The sequence below is a fragment of the Oryzias latipes genome, chromosome 4 (genome assembly GCF_053564925.1).
Source record: "Oryzias latipes strain Hd-rR chromosome 4, Olatipes_Hd-rR_3.1".
Lineage (NCBI taxonomy): Eukaryota > Metazoa > Chordata > Actinopteri > Beloniformes > Adrianichthyidae > Oryzias > Oryzias latipes.
Window position 1 is genome coordinate 15,023,534 of NC_136240.1, and position 25,637 is coordinate 15,049,170.

Here is a 25,637-nt window from a genome sequence, read left to right on the forward strand (position 1 = left end):
TTGATTTTAAAAATAATGTTTTTTGTTCGTGTACTTGTTATCCACACTACAACACAGTAAAACATACTCCAGATCTATAATACACAGATTTTTTTTGAATGGCTTTAAAATCGCGAATTTTGCTTAGCTAAAAACAAAATATAGATATTTTGAGTATAAACGAGTATAAAACTTAGTAATAATGTAGAAAAAGATTGTCAAACTTGTGCCTTTAAGATCAGACGTTGTATTCCTCCGCCGTGCAGTATATGGCGCAGTCATGGAGAAAGGCGAATTATGACCTAGGCGGAGTGATTTAGAGAGGACTACACCCAAGCGCCTGTTTGATTGTAGCGGCTTCTTTTCGTTGCCTAGTCCAGAAGAAAGCCGGGACGCGAAGAAGTTGGGAAGGGTCTTGATTGCTGGAGGCCCATTAGCAGCCGGAAAGTCACTCTCTTCGTAGTTTCTTTTTGCCATTCAAGGGGTGATCCCGATTCCAATTCGTCTAGTGTCCATTTTCATCTCGTAGTAGCATTTTCACAAACATGTCCTGGCAAGGCTACGTGGACAACCTGATGAGTGATGGCAGCTGCCAGGACGCGGCCATTGTTGGGTATGGGGACTCGAAATACGTCTGGGCGTCGTATCCTGGTGGCATGTTTGCCAACATTCAGGTTGGTGTGTTTTTCCGTTAACTGTGTGACATTGTGTCCAAGGAAACCGTTCGTTCATCTCTTGCCTGCAGCACGCTTTTCTGCATAGCCAGGCCTGCTTCTGTGACTTGAGTTCACATGGTAGCCGGTGGTCTTGCATAATAATGTAGTCGGTCGGTATGCAAGCTTGCATTTTTCGCACTTGTTATCCGTCAGTCTCAGCTAAACCTTGTGGCTGCTTTCGTTAAAGGAAAGGTCTTCACAAGTAGAAGTCAGGCGGGGCTCGTGTTGAAGTTAACGTGACTAGCTCAGCTCCGTTAGCAGGTGATATCTGTACCGGTCAGGGACCCTGTGGGAGATTTGAAGACTTTAGTTTTACCCAGTGTCAATAACTCTACCTACGATGCGCTTGTTATATAAACACTAAGTACACTAATATAAGAAAAACCACATAGTCACGAGGACTCCCATTTAGCTGTAAGCGGGCCGACCATTCCCTTTGGCAAGCCGGTTTAAGCTAATGCTAAACGCGCAAAGCTAACGGTTTTTCGCATGCGCGCTTGACGTGCTGGCTTTCCGTTGGTCATTTTTCTTATTCGCCTTCTGGAATCCCACTACCGCCCATTTCGCTCCAAGATGGCGGGCACACTCCCAGTTTCCTATTTGCCTGCTTCTTCCATGAAATGTAGTCGATGCGCGTGTTGCCGTGCTCGCCGAGACACAATCGTCAAATGATTTATTAAGAAAAAGAAAAAGTCCCCCAATCGTCTTCTGGGCGGCGGTGTAAAGTTGCTGTTTCCCGTTAAATGAATGGCGTGGAACTTAAGTCTTAAGCCTCAAAAATGTGTCAAAGAAATTTTCATGTAAAAATGTTCGAAATGGAGTACTGCAGGAGCAAAACTCCAGTTTTATTCCCTTTTACTACCGTTCAATTTGAAGATTTCTGACATGCCAGTTCAAGCTTAAATTCAAGTCGAGAAATCCACGTTTTACCGAAGGCTGTGAGACTTTTGGGAGTGTCCACTCGTAGTTGCAAACATTCCAATTCATGGAAATACACGTTTTTTTAAACCTTAATCTGTTTTTGGTTTTTAGTTTAAAGCTATCCAATCAAGTGACCATTTTAATACGTTTTTGATCGCACGTGAAATGTCTTAAGTTAGAACGACGCTTTCTCGAAACTGTTGCCTTTTAATAATAGATTATATTTGAACTAAAATGAAGGAAAGTTGACTTAAAAAATCGTCAGTGATTTTACTTGAAGAAACGGAAGGCATTGAGTGAGATGTGACTGCTAACACGAAGCTAGCTGTTTTGCTAACGTTTTGTCATCGGTGGGGATCTGGAGTTCTCGGTTTTTCCTGAAAGCTTATGTGTGTGCGATGATTGTGCACTTCTGCAGGAAGGGGCACCGCCTTTGCCTCGAGTGCTTCAGAGAAATTGCCTGAATAAACGCTGCGTTGCATTAAACAAAAACATGTAAACGTTGCTTAGACTAGACCTTTCAATTCATTTTAGGCGTCCTGGTAAAATAGGTGGCTTATCATGTTTTTTCTCATTTTGCATTTAAGCAAGGTCGACAAAACTGATGACATGTTGTAGAATATTTCTGAGGTTTATTTGAAGTTTGAGCCAACATGGTCGTGATTTGTTTTTGTACAATAACCTGATCATTCTATATGCAGGTTTCTCATATTTATTATCATCCTTTGGTCATACATTTAAATCTAATCACCTTGTTTCACATAGGAGAATGTATTTAGAATAAACTTATTTTTTTAAGGATTTGGGGCTTTTAGCATTTCAGTTTGCAGCTTTTTTTGAAGCCTCAAAACCATGCAACCTAAAATGTTAAAATAAGCTAACATGTCATTGTTTTTTTTCCCCCCCTCTCCATGCTGCCCTCTGTAGCCTGTTGAAATCGATGTGTTAGTAGGAGAGGACCGGTCAGGACTTTACTCTGGAGGGCTGACTATAGGCAATAAGAAGTGCGCAGTAATCAGAGACGCCTTCACCGCTGAAGGTAACTGGACAATGGACTTGAGGACAAAGAGTACAGCAGGGGAGCCAACATACAATGTTTCCATAGGCAAAACAGGCAAAGGTGAGAAACGCTTGAATGTTCCCATGTTATCTGCAGCACAAACCACATGCTAGTTTTTGTTTCCATGTAGTTCTATTTATTAATGATGTCGTCTTTAGAATGCATGTGTGGTAAATCTGTGGAAGGCGCCTTTCCTCAATATATCGCTCATCTGTCATAATCAAATCCCTGGTTATTTATTTACAGCATTGGTGTGGTGAGGGAAAAGTGCATAGATTGTGTTCAATTGAATTTTAGTAGCTTTAAAATAATTCAACTGCAGTAAATTCTATTTGGACTAAGACATGTATTCAAATCCTTTTCCCCCCTGACAAATGGCTTAAACCTGAACATGTAGCTTTCTGAACCAGTGTGGTTGTCAAAGACCTTATTGGAAATAATCAGTTTTTCCAAAGCTCAAAAATGGTATTAGTAGAATCTGAAGCAGGGGTGCTCACTCTTTTTCGGCATGCAAGCTACTTTTCAGACGATAAGCTCCAAAGGATATAGATAGATGTGCTTAACTATACAGATGTATTATAACAATGGGTTTTTAAGTGAATAAGGCCGTTATTTTGAATTAAATTAGTAAATTCTGATGAATATGTAAAATTATGTGATAGTTTATTTTGCCTTTAACAGTTTGTTGGATCAGATCCGTGTGTTACTACTTGTCATGTAGTAACCAGTTGTTGCGGGCTGACAACCCAAACCATTTCAGGTCCATTTTGTTCTAGGTTCTGTTTGACAGACTGAGATTGGGCCAGTGGAGAAAACTAAGGCGCATTAGGAGCTACATTACGGTTAAAGTCTGACTCTGAAAGCTCACACCTTTCTGAAGATGAGAGAAAAAAAACTTCACATCTGGCCCCCATTTTTAAAATAAATGTATTAATTGTTAGCTTAATATTGGAAACGAGTATATGCTATTGGAAGGATCAACCAGGTACTTTTGAATGGATGGCGAGCATTGAATGGAAATGTTCTGTATATGGTCTATGGTGGCATGCTGTGCACCAGCGACAGAGGGCATGCAGCGCAGGCCCCTGGTCTGTGGTCGAAAAGCGCTTGCTTCAGGACAACACTGCTGCCCGAATGGACTTGGATCCCTCAGTTGGGAACCGCAAAGTCGTCAGCAAGCGTTGCGGCAGGACGGCTGGGTCAGATGGGGGTCTCAGTCTCTCTTCAAATCGAGGAGATACTCGGGCCGGCCCGGGATTCTATAGGCGCTCCTGCTGGGCAGAGGTTATTCTATCTGCTGGGGAACCGGCGTGCAGCGCTCAGTGTAGTTAAACAGGCATGTGCAGTGGCGTATGTCTTGAGGATGTTCGATTGGTCGTTCTGAGTGTCAATCAGGTAACATGCTTCATGATCAGAATGATTATTGGCTCACGACATTTAGAAAAAAAAATCGTATGTGTTTTTGATGACCCGCGATCTACAGTCACATCCTTTGACCTAATGAGCACCCTTGATCTAAAAATAGGAAAATGTCCTCAAACTCTGACTGAAGTGATGCATTCTAAAAAAAACAAAGGTAACCTTTAAATCACGTGCCAAACCCGAGGCTCGCGGGCCAAATGTGGCCCGCCATGTCATTTTATGTGGCCCGCGAGAGAATACAAGTTTTTAATTTCTTAAAATAAAATAAAAGAATTGGTGTGTATTTATTCATATGTAGGGGAACATCAAGGAGTAGTTAAATCATTTTTCATTACATTTAGTTACATGAATAAGTGACATCTGTCCCATTGAGGACAATCGCTATGCTGATGTGGCCCTTGGTGAAAATGAGTTTGACACCCCTGCTTTAAATGGTGTGAGTGGGCCTCCATGCCCTGTCCTTGCACTTCTCGGCTCATGGTGCTGGAATATTTCCTAAAACTGCATGTCTGTCTCCTTCCTGTTTATTACCACTGTGTCTCGTGAGTTTCTTACCTTGCACTTGGTATTGAGGATGGGCACCTGTAGCATGACAGTGTGTGCATGTTGCGGCAGTGTGTTTTTTTTTTTTTTTTTTTTTTATATAATGCATTTCATTTTCTTGTCTTTTGCTGCTAATCATGGTTGTGCTGGTTACAGACAGAATGTCCCCCATGCAAATATTGGTCTCCGCAGAGCCCAATATTTGTTAATGTGATTTTTCTGAAGCCTGTCGTCAACCCTTTGTCTACTGCACTGATTTAAATTCATAAAAATGGAAAGAAAAATAAGTGAAAAAAGTGAGTTGACACTTTGTGTAAATGGTCTAATTGGTTTAAAACTTTAATAACTTAATTAATACTAACAGCTTTGCATGCTCTGTATCCAACACTTCCCTGTCTGCTCTTGCTGTGTAAATCGCAGTGGGACATGTCTTGTGTCACCAGCAGCAGGGATTAGAAAATAAAGGCTTACATCCTTTAATCCACGGCAGCAGTCAGGCATTTTTATTGTCGTTTGTCGCTTCATGTCTTTCTGTTGGTGCTCGCTGTTTTTTCTTGTGGTCTTCCCTTTTCTCGTGTGATCTCTGCACCCCCTTCTTAATGTCCCTTCTCTCTTGTCTTTCAGTCTTGGTCTTGATAATGGGCAAAGAAGGGGTCCATGGAGGCGGATTGAATAAGAAGGCATACTTTATGGCCAAATACTTGAGGGATTTAGGATTTTAGTTTAAATGTGATGTAGGAGTAAATAAAAAAAATAAAAAATAAATAAATAAAATTCTTTAAAAAAAAAGAAACTCTACAACAAAAAGTTACTGACAACAAATAATAACTCTAGAATCCCAAGAGTGTTTGTTTCTGACTGCAGTTACAATGCTCCATCCCAACAATGTAGCCCCATGCTTGGCCATGGTGGAACTGTTTTTCCACAGTCTGTCATCACATCTGTTCATTTGTTTAATTTTGTTTCTTTTTGTGTACTCCAGCATTGGTTGTTCTCATGGGGAAGGAAGGTGTCCATGGAGGACAGCTCAACAAGAAAGTACATGAGATGGCTGACTACCTGAGGAAGTCTGGATACTAAAGCAGCCTGTACCCAACTACTTAAGAGTTCATCCTTGCCACCCTGTTGCATTCACACTACTTCCAGTCCTAGTTTGTAGTCTTTTTTTTTTTTTTTTGCCCACCCTTCCCTCCTTTTCATCCCTTTCAGTTATTCCTGATTGTGTTATCTTATTCCCCTAAATCCTGTTTTTGCCTCAAAACATTTGTGCTATTGATTTTTGAAAGAAAACATTTGGGCTCTCAAGTTGATCCATAGCAGAAATTGGCAAATTTCTTTAAAAAAAAAAGAATTAAAAAAAGGATGTCATGAAAATCTATACCTGTACCATACTAAGACCAGCAATAGGACCGTTGCAGAACACTTGGTAATAAAGCTGAATAGTGAATTTAAAGTACATCTTTCTTTTTTGCCATACTTTTCATGGTAGTGTTCACTTGATCATTTAAATCTCCCTACCTGAGCAGCCAATGCCTTTAGAGTACTTGCACAGCAACACGTCTTCCTTACTGTCATCCAGGAGGGAAGACTGCAAATCTTAGACCACTAGCATCCCAAGCCAAATTGTTTTTCATTCACTGCAACCCTTCAAACACTACCCAGCATGCATCATGCTTTTCATAGCCTTTTGGTTTTTTTTTAAGGAGTTCACTTTGATTAAGTGAGGCATCTTTGTTAGGCATCATGGACATGCTGGCCCCCCTGCCTCCTCTTGACATCTGTACACCAACCCATGGACATTCCAGAGACTATAGCTCAGGCACTTAAAACTATCGTTTGCCACTTTTTTTTTCTTTTTGAAGCTGCCATTTTTGATAAGTAATCCCTGCACACAACTATTTAGTCCACAAAATTCAAACCATTTCCTTTCTTTATAGGACCAAGTGTAGTCACAGTTGTGTTTATACAATTGCTCTAAATCAGGACTATTTGCTGCTGAAGGATGTGGTAAACCCAAGAATTGAATGGTTAAAATGATCAGCCTATAGGATGGGGGAAGCTGAAAAATGGTTCTTTATAGTTTAGCAAACTGATTGCATTTGTACAAACCCACGCTGTAATGATAACTACATAACTGTGGAATAAATTGCCTTTATAGTCAGCTGAGCTTTTTGTCACATGGTCTGTCCATGCTCAGTACTGCTAACTGTAAGGTCCAGCTGAAAACTAACCTAAAAGTAGACCCCGTACTCGCTGGATTAGTCCAAACAAAGACACTCATGGTTGTTAAAGCATAACTACAGAACTTGTGTATCCTGTGCCATAATGTAAAGATCTGTTGTGGGATTACTTTCACCCACTCTTCACTACAAAGTTGATTCATCTGTACTTTTACATTGTTCCTCTAGCTTCTGCTCCACTGTTTAGGCCTGTGGGACACTTATATTCATTTAAATGAAGAAAAAAATAAGTCCTGTTCCTCTTTAATTCAATCTCTTTGCTTACCTTTTTTTTTTTTTTTCTTACATCTGGGATACAGTCTTTAATGCATCTGGTTTCATATGCATCCAGCAAATGCCATAAATTGATTTATCACCTTGTTTACAGACAGATCAAATAAATTTATTCCAACAAGACGCCTTTCTACTTTCAGTTCTTAACCCGAGTATGCTCCATGTAAATGAAAGCTTCTGGGGGGAATTTTTAAAAAGATGACGTTACTCAAAATGTTACCTTTTTTTTTAATAGGCATAGGACTTAAAATCCTGGATTATTTGAAAGGCTAGGTTTGAAAATGCTCTTATTGTAGAAGTTTTTATAAATGCCTGAATCGGTAAATGGCTAAGCAGTGGGGAAAAAAAGACACTTGGATCTAATTCGCAAATGTGTTACTTTTGTAGGAACTAGTCTCTGTAGCAATTGGACACAAGAACAATTAGTCGTTCTTTGGACAATGTTGGAATTAAATATACTGAAAACGGTGCAAGTGAAGTTACAATTTAAACCACTTCATCATAAAAGTCTGAAAAGATGCAGAATAGTTGCATAACCCGTGGAATTAAGGTGGTTTATCAAAGTGAGGTTTTGATCAGCTTGTGGGCAAATCAACACATTTTTCTGTTTTATTGAAGCAAGCTTAGAATCATGGCATTCATGAACATGAAAGACAGCCATCAGCCCAAAAGAGGCTTTTTAATAAAAGGAAACACTGCACCAAATTGATTATTGGACGTTACCTGACAAGTAACTTATCAAATAATTAAAATTACATGCAACATGTTAAATTCTTAAGTTGTAATTGTGTAAACCTTTATTTAAAAAAAGTGATTTGTTTCTTAGGTTTCACATGTGAATTGATGTAACAGATGAGTAGTGGCACAAAACGCAGGAGCACTAAAGCTCCTTGAAATATTTCACAAATTGGCATAATATCACTGTGGCTCTAAAAGCTGCTTCATTCATTCAGTCTGTGATTCAAAGCCACTGCTGCAGCCTGAACATGAAGGACCGCGCCCAAAGTAGTAATCATGTAAAAACAAAAATGGTTATTTGAAATCCTATAGCTGATGTCATTACAATACCCCTGTATTGTGAGCAATGACGGGCAGGATGATGAATGGCTCCAGCAACAGTCTTGGGGTTGGTGGGGCTCAGTAACTTGGAGCGTGTCAGTCAAGCTCGAGGCAGATCCTGATCGCGGCTTTCGCAGCACGGCTGCTGCATCTGTACCACCACAGTCTCTAAGGTGACCTCCTCGCTGTCGCTGCTGTCCAGTTCCTCGTCCTCATACTCGGAGGAGTCCTGCTCCGAGCGAGACGCGCTTGACATGGTGCCGAAGGAGTGAGCGCCGGTTGAGGCCAAGGATCGCAGGAGCGGCGTGCTCTCCGAAACCTCTTCATTGTCCTCGGGGCTGCTCTCCTCTGAATCAGAGTCGCCCTGGGAAGGGACCACCTTCTGCTTGCACACTGGACACGTCTTCTTGGTTTTGGTCAGCCAGGGGTCAACACACTTGCTGTGATAAGCTACAAAAAAAGAATTAGAATTATATTAGAACAAATCTTGAACTTGAATCTATAATCTGACAATCGTTTTTTTTTCTTTACGTCTTCTGAAACACAAGACTCACCGTGTGAACAGGGCAGGACTCTGAGTTTGTCTCCTTCTTCATATTCATCCAGGCAGATGGCACAGACATCATAGCTGTCCCCTGCAGCAAAACAAAAGAAAACCACCTGTAACATAAGATTTGCCAATTCAGATTCTCCAGTTTTGGATAATCCTGAAACCCCTGGATTGAAAGATTCTGATTGATTACAATTTCTGTTGACATTTGTTTAGGTTGGATTGTTTTCTATGCTTGTGTGACGATCACATAGAGTTTGCTCCATGAGGGGTAGATACAATCTGGGACTCCATTTGCTTGACAAGTTGAGTTTCCTGCAATTCTTTGTCCAAATATGTCCCTGAACCCCAGTGCACAGACCAATCATCACGTCCGAGGCAGCGGAGTGTTCCAGCTGCCAACATTCGCATTTCCTGGAAAGGTGCAAATTCTCCTTCCGTGTAATGTACAGTACAGATCAAAAGTTTGGACACACCTTCCCAATCATTTGAATGAGAAGGTGTGTCCAAACTTTTGGTCTGTACTGTGGCTACGTAGTCCTTTTGAAATTCCACTGAATTTTTCCGTCTCCTCTGCATCTTTTTCCTGCTGGGTCCTGAAAAAAAAGGGAGGAGGCCCGCCCTGAGCTGTAACAGAGTAAGGACTTTCTGTGTTTGTGCCAAGGCTGCATGTGACCATATAAGGAGGGGGAGTCACATCCATGGTCCCTTCACCCCCCCCCACACACACACACACCCCGGTGGGCGCTTCTTGTCTTTCCAAGCAAAGCAGCTGGATCTCTAGAAAATCGAGCTTTGCTGTTTCTTTCTGCGTCCAGCTTCAGCTCGGTTTCTACCTCCTCACTTCGTTTCCCTGAAGCCTCCTCCAGAGTCGGCTTGAGTGGGAAAAGCCTGCATTAATGCAGGCATGGATCCAGAATCCACTCAGGAAATGCTGCACTGTGGCAACAACTGAGCTATTCTAAGATGAGGAGACGGAAAATATCTGGTGGATTTCTGAACTCTGAGGCGATAAAGCAGGCTTTCCTTCCCTTTTCTGGAAAGGTAATTTGAAGGAAACTACAGTGAATCATTGGTTTAGCCAGAAGAGACATTTGGGCCGATGACTTCCATCAAGACAACAGCCTTTATGAATATTTTTACATTTTTACTTTTGAGTTGAGTGGAAAATAAAATCTAGGCAAACGACAAACCGTGAATTCATGACATATCTGATGCTGGGCATCCCTTCCATTCACATTTGGGGGGCCAGTGGCACAGTCAGAGTTTCAGTACTCGTCCAGCCTGCCAGCCTTCGCGGCTCTCAGAGGAGACAGCATGTCCTACTGAACTTCAGATGAGCGATGAGAAAACGCAGCCGAGCCCAAGTCAGCATGAAAACTTTGACAGAGGAAGTGAGTTGAAAGGCAAAACAAAAAAAAATGCTAACAGTTTTCCAGTGTTAGGACAGAAAGACAAGCCACTCCTCTGTGCCGACCATCTGCACGCTTCACACACTCAGGCCACTCAGACACAAAGTAGCTGCTTTCGTACAGCTTTAGTGACGCCTTGAATGAGTCACTGCACTCAGGGAGGGGAACATAATTAAGGGTGGGGGTCAGAGACCAAAGGATCTCGGGTCTTCAGATGGTTTTTTCTCCTTTGCGAATGTAAGATGTTCCGACTGTGGCTGGTCCCTGGACTCTGTAAAGTTCACAGTCTAAAGGGTCAAAGATCCCCCAGGTGAGGAGGATGATGAGGAACTCCGCGCCAAAACCAGAGTATCAGTCAAGCTAACAGCAGCTGCTGTTACGTAATCCTTTACATGGACACAGATCTAATGTTGCAGGCTGCCGCTCAGACTGGCATTGTGCACTAATTACACGGGTATTCTGGTTTTCCTGAAGGCATTGTGCGCCGTTTGTCTCCCTGTAATGAAAGCCTCTAGACTTCATCACCAGGCAAGTCTCTTTTCCAGAGAACAGACCAAACATCTAACTTCTGGGTGAAGAAATGCAGCAGGAAAATGTGTGAAGAGGAAATGTAGAAGAAAAAAAAAAGGGAGAATGTGGGCAGATGCAGTGATCAGCAGAAAGGCATCCTGCCAGCACAGCAGCAGAGGAGGAACCGGCTGACAAGCCAACAAACATCTTCCTGAAACGACTCCATGACTGCAGCAAACATCACATGATGCTGGACTGAAACACTCAGCAGACCAGTGTTTTACCAGCAGGAAAAACAAAACAAGGTTGTTGATCCATTTCAACAGTAATGGCAAACAAGGCAAAGCTTTAAAGCATCAGGAGGAAGCGAACATTCCATGTTCAATTCTTTAATAAATATCTCTTGCATTTTTATTTTGGGGATTCGATTATAGTCGGGGATTCACATGAGGGCATCATGGTGCTCCGGGTCATCACAGCCGCAGGAGTCAGCAGATCTAAATGTTGATGCTCTGATGTATTTTAAGGAGCGCAGTGGGAATTCCGGACTTTCAGTCAAAGGACCCCCTCCCTAAAGAAAATGCAGCTGACGACACGTCAGTCACCTGCAGTAAAAATTGACCGCCGGGTTGGTTCCAGTGCAGTCGGTTATTGTTTTTATGAACAAAGAAAGTCGGTCACAAATGCAAGGGTCTGCTCGGATGCTGCAGGCCTCTGAAATGGCTTCTTCCTTCATGTTTTCAGCTGTTGTCAGTCACTGGTCTAACCCAAGATCCAGACTGCTGGGTTCATTACACAAATGCAGCGGCAGCTTTGCCTCCAGCCGTCTGGCCTGGATAAGTGGGGCTGTGCTCCTAAAAAACCTCATCTTTTTCCCCCTCAGCACCACTAGACGTCATTAGACCTGGAGAGAAATGTAAAGCTTTAAATCAATGTTTAACGCGCTGCAGTGTGATGAGGGCAGAAGGGAAAGTGATGCAAGCGGCTGCCAAGCGTTTGCAGACAGACAAAATGCCCTTGCTAAGAAGTACTTGTTTTAGTAAATGTTTAAACATTCAGGAGGAAATCCTCAATGTTTAGGTTAGCATTGCTGCAGATACAGGTTTCAGAGGTTTTACAGGGGTGCTGCACATGAACTCATCGCACCAAAGTGCTCCCAGGTGCAGCAAAGATGGCACATGAACCAGAGATGCGACAGACATTGCTGTCTGAGTAACGCACATGCCTCCGGACGGCTGTATGTGTAAAGGTTTCAGCTCTGCAGTGAGGTTTAGTATGCACCGCAGGCTCTCTTTGAAGCTTCCTGGTATCCCCCCTCCTGCACAGCTGACTGCAGTCAGGGATGCCCGGGCTGCAAAAGCAGCTGCAGGCATAACGTCGCTCCTTAAAGCAAAAATCCAGGGGAGTCGGAGCTGAGACTGGAGTCAAAAGAGGTTTTGGGTCAACTTCTTAAAACTCAGGGTTGCTTCTACAACAATCCTCCATTCTGAAACAAAATAAGTGAAAGTTTTGACAGTCCCTCCTGAAGAACCAGTCTTGTGCATCTCCAGTCTCCACAGAAACCAGTGTTAATCTGCCACAGTGGGTTTTGTGACATCAAGTCCATATTAATCCGATTAGCACCAAGATGCATTGTTCTGGTGAAGAACGATGAGTCGTGAGGGACTGATGGGATTTCTGCTTTGTGGAGGATCATGTGAGGAAAAGCGGTCGCAGCAGGAGAGCAACACCAAACACCAGTGTACTTAGTTTCCACACATGGAGTTGTTGACTCAATCGCCCGCCTGACAGTGGTGGGAATCGCTCTTGGCTCCATCCAAGTGAATAATAAATAAATGAAACCATTTCCTACCTTTCTGGTATTTGTGAATGGGAAGCTTCTTCAGCTGATCTTTGCGCAGACGACTCTTCCAAGCCTTGCGACAATCCTGCACAGCTTTGGTTATCTAGTTTTAGGAGGTAAGAAGAAAACAAAAGCACATTAGAACGGTATAAATCAATTTCCTACAAAACACAATCTTGGGTCTAACTCAAAGCTCTGCAGGAAGGACTCTGACACGAGGTTCTTCATGTACAGACTCTTTAAATGCCCCGTCCAAGAAAAATGTTGTTTTTTTGGTGTTTATAAAATAATTGAAGATTAAAACTGCATTTCTGGGTATTTCTTAATTCAAATCATGTTGGATCAGGAGCAGAAATCCACAGTTTGAAAAAGCTCAAGTTTGTGAAGCAGCAACGTCGATGGGCGGCCAAAGTCTTCCTTCTCCGCTTCACTTCTGATGCATCCACTTGCAGACAAATAGATCCACGCACGTCTTCATTTTCCTTGTCCAAGCTGGCATCCGGCTCAAAACTGTCTGACTGGATAACTTCAAAATTGCACACAGTTTTTTTCTTTTCTTGCTACACTAATGTTAAGTTAGGCTTGTGAGGGCTACAAGCTAGCAAGAGAGAGTGTAAACAAATGGGAAATCAGAAGCTAACTTCCGTGCCAACAGTCCCAGCCTCAACTAAGAGGCGAATTTCTATCAATCTCCTGCTGCTCTGCAGAAAACATGTCTTAAAAAGAAAAACAGGCTTTTTGATTTTTGCTAAAAACTGCATAATCATAGTTAAAAGACCCAAATTTTACAACAAATATATATATAGTTGAAGAGGAACTTTAAGTATATGTAACAGCTGGAATAAAACTACCCACCATGAAAACGGCAATGAGAATGAGGCAGATGGCCACAATGAGGAGAAAGGGTAGCAGGTAATACTCCAGAGGCAGGCTGAAGTCTGGGATGAGGACCACATGTCCCCTAAACAGACAAAGGATTGTAGGTACACATTATTTGTTTGATTCTTATACACATGTGAAGATGCTTATTTGACACTAAATATACTTTCACATGAGTACCAGCACTATACCAATGAAGCTAAATCTTTCTTTCCAACAAAATATACATTTTAAAAAAAATCAGAATACTTGAATGGTAAAAAAGGAAGTGAGCGTGTCAGTGTTATGGTTCTGGACAAGCATGAACCCACTTTACACTGTACAAACCAAGAAGTCCAGTCCAGTTGATCTAAACTAAGGTCAGATTGTGTTTTCATGTAACTATGAAGGCTGAGCTGTAGTGCTTCTACAACCACTCGGCTTTGGTCCTTCTTTCACTTTCTCAGCTCCTAAAAATCCACAAAATCCTCTTTGAAAAAGCTGAACCATAAGCAGAAGTCTCCTCTTTATTGACAGATAAAAGATCCTGCAAACATTGGGTAAGTGCTTTAACTTCAGACCACTCCTAACGGTTGTGTAACTGCGCCTCTGCTGTTGTTGCTACCAACTTGACCGGCTCAACTGGAGGGAAGAACATGTTACAACCCACCTGAAGGAGAGCCACCAGATTTTACCGACACCTCTTAAAAGTCAAGATGAGAGGGAACCAATGAGAAAGCCCGGAGGGTGGTACGCCTCAAGGATGTCGAGAAGAGTTGCTGGACCGCATTTATGTCACCCGTTCAGGCATGTTCCACTTACAAACACGCTTCTTTGTGAATGCAGTTTTGTGCACTCGTGGTCCAGAAAGATAGACTTTTCCTAGTTCTGCTTTTCAGGTAAATTTTAATGAAGTCCGCTAGCTTTAAGGGGACATTCTCAGTTTTTATGAACAGAAATCAGAGCTGCGACATTCTTGTCCTCAAAACAAAACGTTTCTTTTGACAAATATTGCGTCAGCAGCTGGGACAATGCATTCCTCCCTGACACATTTCCAAGCACATTGAAGACAGAATATGGAGCAGACTATAAAAAATCTTAAACAAATGTTTATAGGTGTAAAGTAGCAATCATCATAGACAGACTTACCCTTTGTCATACATGTAGTCACCTTTCAGAGTGTTGGCAGCTTCTGAACTTACAAACACAGAGGGAATAACTATCTGCTTCACAACATCCACTGAAAAGGAAAAAACAAATACGTAAATAATATTTAAGTTGTCATTTGCCTTCCTACTAAAATTTTCAGCTAAGAAATCCTGAGTTAAAGATCTAACGGTTGTGAGGAATTCTGAACTGATTTTTATGCAATGTTCACACCGCACTCAGAAACATGGATTCAAGTGACCGCATCCAATGAAAAGTCTGTAAGCGCACATCTATGCGTGTTTTGGGCTTCCGTGTCCAAAATTCTCGCATCCACCTGTCGCTACAGAGGTTTTTAAGTCAGTTTTGGGGCTCTAGGGATAAAATGTGCTGCCGTTTTATGCGCATCAAGAGTTAAATGAGGTGACCTTTCACCAATCAGGGACTCAGATTTGGTAGGGACCTATGCGTTTGGTCCTTTTCAAAACACAGAAGTAGAAATGAATGATTGTGGTTTTTGTCTGGCTGAAATTAAACGACAGCAAGTTTTTCATATATCGGAATAGAGCTGTGAAAGAAAAAGCCTAAAGGAAGACTCGCAAGATTTTCACCACTTTCATATTTCGCTCTAAGCCTTTTTTTTTTAAATGCAGCATATGAGAACAACCACTGACAATGAAAAGATAACAGTCTGTTGAGACTTCCTACAGAACATCATGGGACTTTAAACTGCTCTCTCCAAAGAGACAGAGACAGGATACCAAATGTTTACTATGTGTTTGTGCAAATATAGTGATGAAGGATGACTTACAATCATTGGATCCCATGCTGATTAGGTCATCAGAGTCTACATTGTGAACAATGGCTGCCTTGTATCCAGCTTTCTGGGCATTGAGGACCTGCAAAGAGATTTTATAGAAGAAACTAAATTAAAGACAAACAACAATCAAAGAAAGATGTCAGAAATTATGTAATCACGTCAAATTAGCACTCTTCTCAGCAGAATCTTATGTTAAATAAAGTTCAGGCGGTGTCCAAGTGAACTCCTGATTCAACCATCCATGTGAAAGCTACAGGGATGGCTGAAGCTTACAGAAGTGGGACATGTTGAAAGCCACAGTATACTGAAGTGTTAATGAAACGTCTGCGACATGATTTACTTCTAATACTATGGGGATGTGCTCCCCCTCGCTTTTAAGTACTGTTCACCGCGAGCAGTGAAATGACTCCATCAGCTCTGACGCAGTGCCAGGCTTCCACCTGTGAGGCTGTTTCTGCAGCCTTGACAGTCTTAGTGCAGCCAGATCCGGTGGAGCCATTGTTGGGGGCGATCGCTCACAGATGTGCTGGAGGAAACAGGACGCTGAATCATTGAATGCACACAAGAACAAAAATAAAAATAAATCAGAATTCCTTCCTCCGAACTTAGAAGGAAAAACCAGGGTAACATAATACTGTCATCTTTTATGCTGTTTTAGTTCCTAATGATAAACTGAAGTAACGGCACAGACCATTGACTGTATATAAAAAATGGAGCGAGCGAGTGTCACATCACCCAAAGAAAATGGCATTCTTTTGACTCCAACAAAATGAATTCGACCAGTTGTCATTTTTTGTGATAAGGACAATGCCAAGTTAGAACCAGAAGTAATCAGTGATTGACCCGAGTTGATCTGACTCAACGTTTCTATGGCAACTACTCTCACCAATCAGGAGTGAGCTTGTTGGAAGTCCACACCCCTAACCCTTTAAAGGCTGCTAGAGAGAATCTGTCAATTCAACGCTTTGAACTTTCGACATGAGGCAACATACTTTTATTGAGGCATCTGATTGGCCAGTTCATAACTTGAAGACCTCGCAATCAGAAAACAAAATTGGGGGTTAACAAGAAAATGTTAAAAAAAAAAAGGTGGTAGAGCAAGAATGGTTATTCTGACCAATAGAATGACTGAGTAACAGCCGTTTATTTCTCTATAGAAGTCTATAAGATCTCAGCTTCTTGGAACCAGGAGATACTTCCTGTTTGGAATGCGAGGGGAGAGGGGCCGCTCAGTCCAGTTCTCATGTACAGTCAATGGCACTGACCCAAAGGAGCAAAAGATTCAGATGTTCATTTACTTATTTACAGTGCTAAAATATTAACATGGGAACATAAACCATCTATGGAATACAAAATATTAAATGACTTTTCATCCAGAATGATATTAGAATCGAGACTGTTGACTAAGTTTGCCAGATCTAGATGTGAATGATCCCACCAGGCTGACAGCCGAGTTTTTGATGTTTTCTTGCATTTAGTTTGGCAGACGTGGGGAAGCCTCACCAGGCTGGAGCTTCAGTACAGAGCGGTTTTCAGTTTTAATGCTGGAGTGTGTTACTGGGTTCATGTGCAGACTGTGGCTTAAGCTCAAACACCTTCACAGTTTTCTTTAAGTCACTGTTATGCTTCAGGCGGTTTGCTTAAATCCCCTTTTCTGGCTGGAATGTGCTGCAGCTGAAGATCTTTAAAAAACCCAACGGAAAGTTTTTGTTTTAATTTTCTGCGCATATAGGTTTTGAGTCTGTTTGAACCAGTTTTTAAAGTAAAAGTGTCTCCAAAATGATGCTGCATCATCATGTTTTTTACAGAGACAAGCAATGAGGCAAAACTGTCTGCTGTTCTCCACATACAGGAATCTTATTAACGTTACAAGATTGGAAACTCAGATTTCAGAGAAATTAAACCTTACAAATTTGACTGAAGGAGTGCTGCCTTGATGGTTGATGTTCTACAAGGTTCTCCATTGTTCCACAAAGGTCCTTCAGGTTGCTTTTGTTGTAAACCATAGTCTCCTTATTAGCCGTTTCATTAAGGCCTTCATCCCTGCTTATTTTGTAACCCACATACAGAAAAGTGTGCTCCTTAAATGTCCAATGAATTCAGAGCTCATGTAAATTCCTAAAAAAGTCGTATTTTCTGTTATTTTCCACCTTAAACTGATAACTCTAAAAATCTAAAAGTTTTGTCTTTGTGCAGAATGAATCTACCTTGAAACACTGCAGAATAAGGAGAATTGAGCAAAATTACAAAGTATTTCATCTTTTAAAAAATAAACAAATTATAAATTCATTTTTTAGAATTTCCAGGAAAAAAAAACTTTAGTTCCTCCTATTCAGTTCTGCAGGCATATAGTTGTTGTTTGTCACCATAAAGACATCATAAAACACAATCTGAATGCTCTGATTACAAGTCAAGACAATAAAGGTGTCTGTGTGAGTTTTTTTTTCTCTTTTATGGCAGGTCCTTTCACCCCGGACCCTGAGGAAATCCCCAAGTAAATGATTAACGCAGGAATCAGCTTCCTGTGGTAATCAACAGCATACAAGAGAAGAGAGTCAGAGAGATCGATGGGGGACTGCTTATAGTGTTGATTAAATATCAAACAAAAATCGTTTTGTTTGAGCACCAAAAAGTACCTTCCGCTGTTTAACACTGACGAGGAAGGCTCTGCCCATTCTGCTAACCTGTAAAATCAGTTTGTGAGCATCAGCCGAGCAGCTTTGCAAGGCTGCATTGTGCGGCCATTGTACTCCGCCATGATGCAAGGAAATCCATTTAGAGCTAAGGGGTGAACACTGAGTGCATGTCAGAGCCAACAGCGGACGGTTCTGTCTTTGCTCTGTTCCTTGTCATTGTGATTTTATAAACAGGCGTACGTAAAGCAGCGTGTATGGCAGCCGCAGCATTGCGATCCCATGTGAGAGGGCATTGTGCGGAGGCATCAATGGCTTCTGTGTGTGTGCGTCTAGATGCAGGCCGTCTAGAAAAGGGACACAGACAATACACTGTGTCTGGGCGTGCATCTGTAAGAGTTCTTAAGATGGAAATACGGACAACTAAAGGAGGATTTTTGTATGAAAAGAGGACAAATGTAGCAAAAATACACACAACAAAAACCTGCCAATACTTAATACATTTTATAGAACTACCAATAGATGTAAAAAGAAGGTACAAAACGCTAAGTTGAGTAATGTACATTGGGGCAAAAAGGTATTTAGTCAGCCACCAACACTGCAAGATCTGCCACTAAAAAAGATGAGAGTGGTCTGTTATTTTAGATAAACCTCAACTATTAGAGACAAAATGTGTGTCTGATTTTTAAGAATTAATTAGCAAATTATGGTGGAAAATAAGTATTTGGTCACCTAAAAACAAGCAAGATTTCTGGTTCTCATAGACCTGTAACTTCTTTAAGAGGATCCTCTGTTTTCCACTCTTTACCTGTATTAATGGCACCAGTTTGAACTGGTTATCTATATAAAAGATGAAAAATGTGAAGACATCAACTGTGGGAGCAATTATTAGGAAACGGAAGACATACAAGATCCCTGATAATCTTCCTCAATCTGGGGCTCCCCTCAAGATCTCACCCTGTGGAGTCAAAATGATCACAAGAACAGTGACCAAAAATCCCAGAACCACACGGGGGGACCTAGTGAATGACCCGCAGAGAGCTGGGACCAAAGTAACAAAGGCTAACATCAGTTACACACTACATCGCCAGAGACTCAAACCCTGCAGTGCCAGACGTGTCCCCCTGGTAAAGCCAGTACATGTGCAGGCCTGTCTAAACTATGCTAGAGAGCATTTGGATGATCCAGAAGAGGATTGGGAGAATGTCCTATGGTCAGATAAAACCAAAATGGAACTTTTTGGTAAGACCTCTACTCGTCGTGTTTGTAGGAGAAAGAATGCTGAGTTGCATCCAAAGAACACCATACCTAGTGTATAGCATGGTGGTGGAGACATCATGCTTTGGGGCAGTTTTTCAGCAAAGGGACAACTGATCCCTGTAAAGGAAAGAATGAATGGGGCCATGTACTGTCAGATTTTGAGTGAAAACCTCCTTTCATCAGCAAGGGTATTTAAGATGAAACATGCTGGGTCTTTCAGCATGACAACGATCCCAAACACACTGGCCAAGTAACAAAGGAGTGGCTACGTAAGAAGCTTTTTAAGGTCCTGGAGTGGCCTAGCCGGTCTCCAGATCCCAACGCCATAGAACATCTTTGAAGCTGAAAGTGTGTGTTGCCCAGTGACAGCACCAAAATATCACAGCTCTACAGGAGATCTGAATGGAGAAATGGGCCAAAATACCAGCAACAGTTTGTGAAAACCGTGTGAAGACTTGTAGAAAACATTTGTCTGCTGTCGTTGCCAACAAAAGTTATATAACAAAGTCTTGAGTTGAATTTTTGTTATTGACCAAATATATATTTTCCACCATAATTTAAAAATAAATTCTTTAAAAATCAGACAATGTGATTGTCTGGATTTTTTCTCATTTTGTCTCTCATAGCTGAGGTTTACTTACGATGAAAATTACAGGTCTCTCTCATCTTTTTAAATGGGAGAACTTGCATAATTGGTAGCTGACTAAATATGTTTTGCCCCACTGTAAGTATAAGTAGTTTGTCTTTTTTTTTCAGACATGTTAAAGCTATTCGTTCACCAAAAATAAAAGTGTTTTCCCAATGATCAAAAACTGTAATTTCCTTTGACATATCCAATCCTGAAGACAAATGCACGATGCTCACAAGTTTGACCAAGAAGGAAAATCATCCAAGTGGGAGATGGGCTTTGTGTTTCGCATTTATCACTGATATTTGCCACTGAAAAAAATAAATCGGAGTCACCAGTCTCTGTCTTTACTGAGATGGATTTGAATTGTGAGTAATCTCAGTGCCAATCTGGAAAAACATGTTGTTTGGTGGCACCTTTTTCTTACTGTAAGCACCATGTCAAACTTTTATCAGCAGCTGTGCCTGGCTGGCAGTGTCCCTAAAAACCAATTGGTGAGTAAAATAGTGCAAGATGAGGCAGAAATCTGCTATAACCAGTAAAAAGTTGCTCAAAGTCTTTTTCTGAAGATTTTCTTTATGAAACTACGGCACAGTTTTAGGTTGCAGAACGTCTGGATGCCAGGGTCTGGAGATCTCCAGAGGAATTCAGGCATTGCTGCTGGCTCCTCTTGTGTTTGCATGGGCAGAGATAAGAACATTTGAAACATTCCTGAGATGAAGGAGAAGAAAGAAACTGCAGGAGGAGGAGGGTGGAACCTCACGGAATAAAGAAGTCAATCACGTAAAAGCCAAGAACCACAAAAACAATCCCACCTTTCACACAAATTCTGCGTTATTTTAGAATGAATTCGCTAACATGCGCAGACCACAAGGACTGCCTTCAGGTACAGCTTCGAGTAACCCATTATAACGCCGTTACCACTGGAATAAAAGTATGGCTGCTGCTCATTGGCTTTATCTGTGCGGAGCAGAATTGCTGTCAGCAACTCTCCTGCAGGCTCGGATACACAGACTAAATCTGAGCAAAGTATTTTTCATTCCGCAGAACTACATCCATCTTTATGTGACTGATGAGTTGGCTCCAGACTCCATATCATTTGTATTGTTGAGTCATACTAAACTATGAGGTCTATTCTCTCAAATAAGCAGCTTCAAACACATAAGAGATTATTTTAAACTTTAATGGGTGTGACACAGTAAATCAGTAACAGCAGCTATACCTCTGTATGTTTTTCCTGCTAGTTTCACAAGTTTTTTCTTATTAACTGATTTGAATTTTCAGATTAGGATTGTTTGCAGCCATTTGAGGACAAAAAATTAACTTGTTGCTAAAGTTGATGCATGTTTATGCGAAGGAAACATTTCCCAACCATTGAAGGTAGTTTTTTATTGATTCACAAGTACTTTTCAGGAAGTTTCAAAGCTATGTGAAATGTATGAACAAAACAAAAAGCAAAAGTGAGATCAACAGCTCTGCCACATGTGATGCGTTTGTACAATTCAAAGGTCAAGACAATATCCAAAAAAAAAGGTTTTACTGCCATTTACATTTTCAAATGACGCAAACATTTTAATTTAGGTTTCAATCCACCACTATAATCTACATTTAGTGGGTGTACATATGTGCCTCAGTTTAGTTTATTTATGAGTTCAAGGTGGACAAAAATGTATTAATGGCAGTCTCTGAAATTGGACTAACATTTTCGCCTGTCCACTAACATTTTAAGGGGAAAATCCCTGAAAGAAAATTCCATTTGTTTACTTAAGTTTGTTTGCATTAAATTAGCAATAATGCTGATAGGAGTTGATATCTAAAAACAGGAGTTTCAGAGAAGTTTTCCAACGTCTTGAATAGGGTTGGGCGATGTCCCTTAAATTGGCCGTTGACGATGTTTGCTGTCAACCATCGGGATGGACGATGACATCGTCGGGGGGGGGGGGGGGGGGGGGGGTATTTTTACATTTTTCGTTCTTGTATAACTGCTATTCGTTTTTTTGCTTTTTTCATTTTATTTCCCAACTAATGACTAATCCGCGATGATCCAGTATAAACTGAGGGAAGTGACTTTAACAAAAAAGTAACAAACAAAATAGAAAAGAAGTAGTCCGCTCCCGCACTTCACTAGTGAAGTGGACCGGCGGAGCGCGGACTTACAGCTTTGTGTTTGATGGGAAGGGGGGGGGGGGTACATGAGCGGTATGTGTGGGAGCTTTAAGACTGCGATCCGTCCCGCAGCTCTAGGGGTACAAGCATCCGAACTCAGAACCGGGTCTAAATGTGTGTGTCTGAGCACAGCTCGGATCGTCAGCACACACAGCGGTTTGAGCTTCAAAGCAGAAATGTCGCTCAGTCCTTAGAAAACATTCAAACAATCACGCGGATTTGTGTTTCCAGTCGTGTCCCGACTAAATAAAGGCTGATGTTATTCTTACATGTTTACGTGCAGCGCCACCCAAAGCTAATGTTGTTAGCCCGTGTTAGCATACTGCTAATCCTGGCTTCGTTCAGAAAAAGCACTGACCACACGGATTAAAATTCAAATGATGAGCGAACAGGTGTTTCATAATAACCGTAACATTATTAAAAGCACGTTTAGAAGATCGTCTCGTATATTACCGAGCTGGCATGTCAATGTATATAGCCGCTCGGCGCTGTTTAACAATGTTTTGTATTGAATTGTTACATACAATAAAGTTTGAAAAAAAAAAGCCGCTCGGCGGAGTTTATATCCTTCCGTTTTTCAAACCCTACTGCGCATGTGCGAATGATTTATTCCGACCGAAAATGTGACCTTAGTGAACGTTTTTATATTCTGAAAACATTTTTTCTGGGCCCATGTACACGGTTGGATTCTAATCTGAACATTGATCCCATCAAGATATTTTGCACATGTAACTGCGGCTTATGGTGTCGACGCGCAACGTGGCGGGGGCGTGGCATCACGATGGTGGTCTCTCCATCGGGATGTCAGTCACCCATCACGATGGACGATGATATCGTCCATCGGCACAACCCTAGTCTTGAATCCAGTTCTTTAAGTCTGATGTTACCGACTTCACAAGTCAATGGCAGCGTGCCATGACATATAAAACAGCTCAGGTCAGAAAGTGCCAAATAAACACAACCCAAACTGTTCAACCGTCTAATCAGTTCTTTCCCAGCACATGTTCCTGATTGTCCGGACCCCCGCTGCATTTGGCCCTCTGGAGCTCCTAAAGGTTTACGCGTCTCTAAGGGCCAAGGGAGCTGCCTGGAGGCCTGGAGCAGAGGACTGTCCCTTTGTATGGAGCTGGGGCCGGTTCGTGTGTGGGACTGCGTGGTGATGTGGGCGAAGGTGATGGGGATAAAAATGTCTTCGCTCAACAGTGAAATGGAAAAAGGTATTTCAAAGGTCACTGCACCTTCAATCCCTGTGAATGCATGTGTGGGTTCGTGCGATGCACAAGCATTTACCTGTGTGTTTGGGATGTCTGAGCACAAACAGGAGGACACAAGCTAAATTGACCATTACTTTGATCTATATCTGTGCACCGTTCCTCTCCAAAGGGCCTATCATAAACTAAACTCTTACTCTTTGCAGACCTTGAGACACATGATAAATGTAGGAGTTCCATTATATGTGGCTTCTAAAGTAAGCTTTAAGTGCTGTGCAAACAGTCCGCAGTAAACATGACTACGGTAATTATGGCTGCATCAATTTTTCATGCAAGTCAATAAATGCAGCATCCTCTGTCCTGTGTCTTCTGCCAACCCTGCACAGTGCAACTATGCAGCACTGCAGCTAAAACACATAACTCCTCCTCCTTTACCGCTTCATTATTCTCCTTATAGTCTTTCCTCATCTTCAAAGATATAAAAATGTCAATATAAAATACAGCGTTCCCTCGCTTATTCGCGTTTCAATATTTGCGGTTTCATGTATTCATGGATTTTTTTCAGTCACGTGACTCTGGATCATTACAAAAACTCAAGACGCTTGTATGAGACTTTTGCGTCCAAAGGAGGTGCTGTAGGGGAGAGGAGACGAAGAGCACGCCAGACCGTCGGCTTTCTTGACGGCTGCTAAAGAATATTTCACAGCTAGTTCCACCAGTTCCTGAATCACTGTAACCGAAGTTTGTGCTCCTGCATGGAAAATGGCATCAGCTGACTCAGAAGTGGATGGAAAATATCCTGAAATGTTAAGGAAGACAATCGTGGAGAATAATTATCATCCGGATTATTGAATGATAACTGAAACCGGCCTCTTCTGGAAGAAGATGACCTGTTACACTTAACTGATGGAGAAAGAAGCCGGGACTCCTGGTTTGAACTTTAAGGCACAGAGAGACATTCCTAATGTGCGTTATAAAGGACGCTATGGTGCAGCCTATTGCTCTGAATTAAAACAAACTCTTTATGTTGAGCAATATTCTAATGTTCTTTAATAAAGGTTTTCCAAAGCATCAGAAATGTTTTAGAAGGGTTTTTGATGAGTAAGGATCGGTGATGGACCTACTTTGGCCGGGGGAGTGGTGGGTGGTTTTCCATATTTGCAGATTTGCGGGTGCCTCTGGTCCCTAAACCCCCGCCAATATATAATGCCATATTTAACATTTTGAATTTGTTTAAAAAAATGAATAACAATGTTGGCCAAAGACCATCTGGATAATATGACCCATCCACTGATGGGTTTATTATTTAGTGTGGTGTTTGAACAACAGACCAGGTAAGTGCATGACTTGGCACAAGACTCCACCTACAAAAATACATTTTTAAGGAATTGTGTTAACTAATAAAAGAGCTGCAGAGGGCCTATCACAGGTCCAGGACATCGTTTACATGAAGCAGACTTGAGCTCTTCTCTCTGTAACTTACTGACTACCATGTTATTTCTGTCTTTTCTCTGCCCCCCCCCCCCCCCCCCCTCCTTTGCACTCCTTGTGCCCTCTGCTTGCTCTCTTCCCTCCCTTTCCTTCTTTCCGCCACTTTCTTCTTCCTCCTCTCCTTAGAGTTTCATTGGAATGCTGCACTGTACAGAGTTTGGTTTCAAGGTTCAGACATTTTGATCAGATAAAGAGTTTAATAAAACTGCAAAATTCAAGGTGCGGCTATATGTCCTGATAACAGACAGGTGCAGCCAGAGAGGCTTACGGGCCCAATAAAGACTATTGCAACACACTTTCTTTTCCCTGTGAGCTTTCCGATTTAGTAGAGGTGCATATTTGCAACTGTAGTGTATTACAGAGCCGCAGCTTCTGTTGGTCCTGCAGGTCAAAGGGAGCAGTCTGAGCGGTTTGTTGCTACAACAAAATGCAACAGACATTGTGCCGGCTGGGAAATCCAACCAGCTCTGTCAGATCCAGCTAGTGGCCCAGTTTTCTCCCATTAAACTGCTCCAGAGTCACACACTCAGTCAGCCATAAGTCATACGTTGTCATAAGACTGAGTGAGAGTGTGCAGGAAGCCAGGTCATTATTTCTGTGTGTGCTGATGTGCAGTTTGGGGGCTGTGAGGTCACTGTTGTGCTGCTGCATTAAAAACCTTTACTGTCAGGAGATGGCTAAGTGAGGTTGGAAGGGAACTTGAAGCCTCCACAAAAAACACTGACCAAGTGTGCTTGTGGCTGGTAAAAGCAAAGTCCCACCAGACGCACTTTTCTAGTTGGGCGGGTTAAACAATTTTGCACCAAAAGAAAAAAAAAAGGTCTCTCCTTTTGACCACACCCTGGCTAAGCAGAGAAGCTTCATGTATCTGCAGTGAACGGCTAAGGATTGAGTCT

General features: G+C 41.8%; 2 protein-coding genes across 3 annotated transcripts in view; one reads left to right on the forward strand and one right to left on the reverse strand.

The window, feature by feature from the left end:
- Window positions 1-274: 274 nt before the first annotated feature.
- Window positions 275-7,277, forward strand: pfn2b (profilin 2b). Of its 2 annotated transcripts, none has more exons than XM_004067891.4 (3): window positions 275-653; window positions 2,544-2,736; window positions 5,624-7,277. In XM_004067891.4, exons 1-3 carry the CDS (start codon window positions 525-527, stop codon window positions 5,719-5,721), a joined length of 420 nt encoding a protein of 139 aa, XP_004067939.1. In that variant the 5' UTR covers window positions 275-524; the 3' UTR covers window positions 5,722-7,277. The 2 variants fall into 2 exon arrangements, with proteins under 2 accessions (XP_004067939.1, XP_078802695.1); XM_078946569.1 differs by lacking the exon at window positions 5,624-7,277 and adding an exon at window positions 5,266-5,434 and having other exon boundaries at window positions 277-653.
- Window positions 7,278-7,734: 457 nt separating this feature from the next.
- Window positions 7,735-25,637, reverse strand: part of rnf13 (ring finger protein 13) — a 37,583-nt gene continuing 19,680 nt past the window's right edge. The window contains exons 5-10 of the mRNA XM_004067892.5: window positions 15,344-15,431; window positions 14,536-14,626; window positions 13,384-13,489; window positions 12,538-12,631; window positions 8,768-8,848; window positions 7,735-8,663 (exon numbers count right to left, since the gene is read on the reverse strand). Coding sequence (XP_004067940.1) covers window positions 8,314-8,663; window positions 8,768-8,848; window positions 12,538-12,631; window positions 13,384-13,489; window positions 14,536-14,626; window positions 15,344-15,431 — 810 coding nt within the window. The 3' untranslated portion in view covers window positions 7,735-8,313. The remainder of the gene's footprint in view (window positions 8,664-8,767; window positions 8,849-12,537; window positions 12,632-13,383; window positions 13,490-14,535; window positions 14,627-15,343; window positions 15,432-25,637) is intronic.

Excerpts from the sequence above, each read along its gene's own strand:
- pfn2b (XM_004067891.4), top strand. The coding sequence starts at position 525 with ATGTCCTGGCAAGGCTACGTGGACAACCTGATGAGTGATGGCAGCTGC. Across the intron at positions 654-2,543 it reads GCATGTTTGCCAACATTCAG|CCTGTTGAAATCGATGTGTT; the intron begins GTTGGTGTGTTT and ends TGCCCTCTGTAG. Across the intron at positions 2,737-5,623 it reads CATAGGCAAAACAGGCAAAG|CATTGGTTGTTCTCATGGGG; the intron begins GTGAGAAACGCT and ends TGTGTACTCCAG.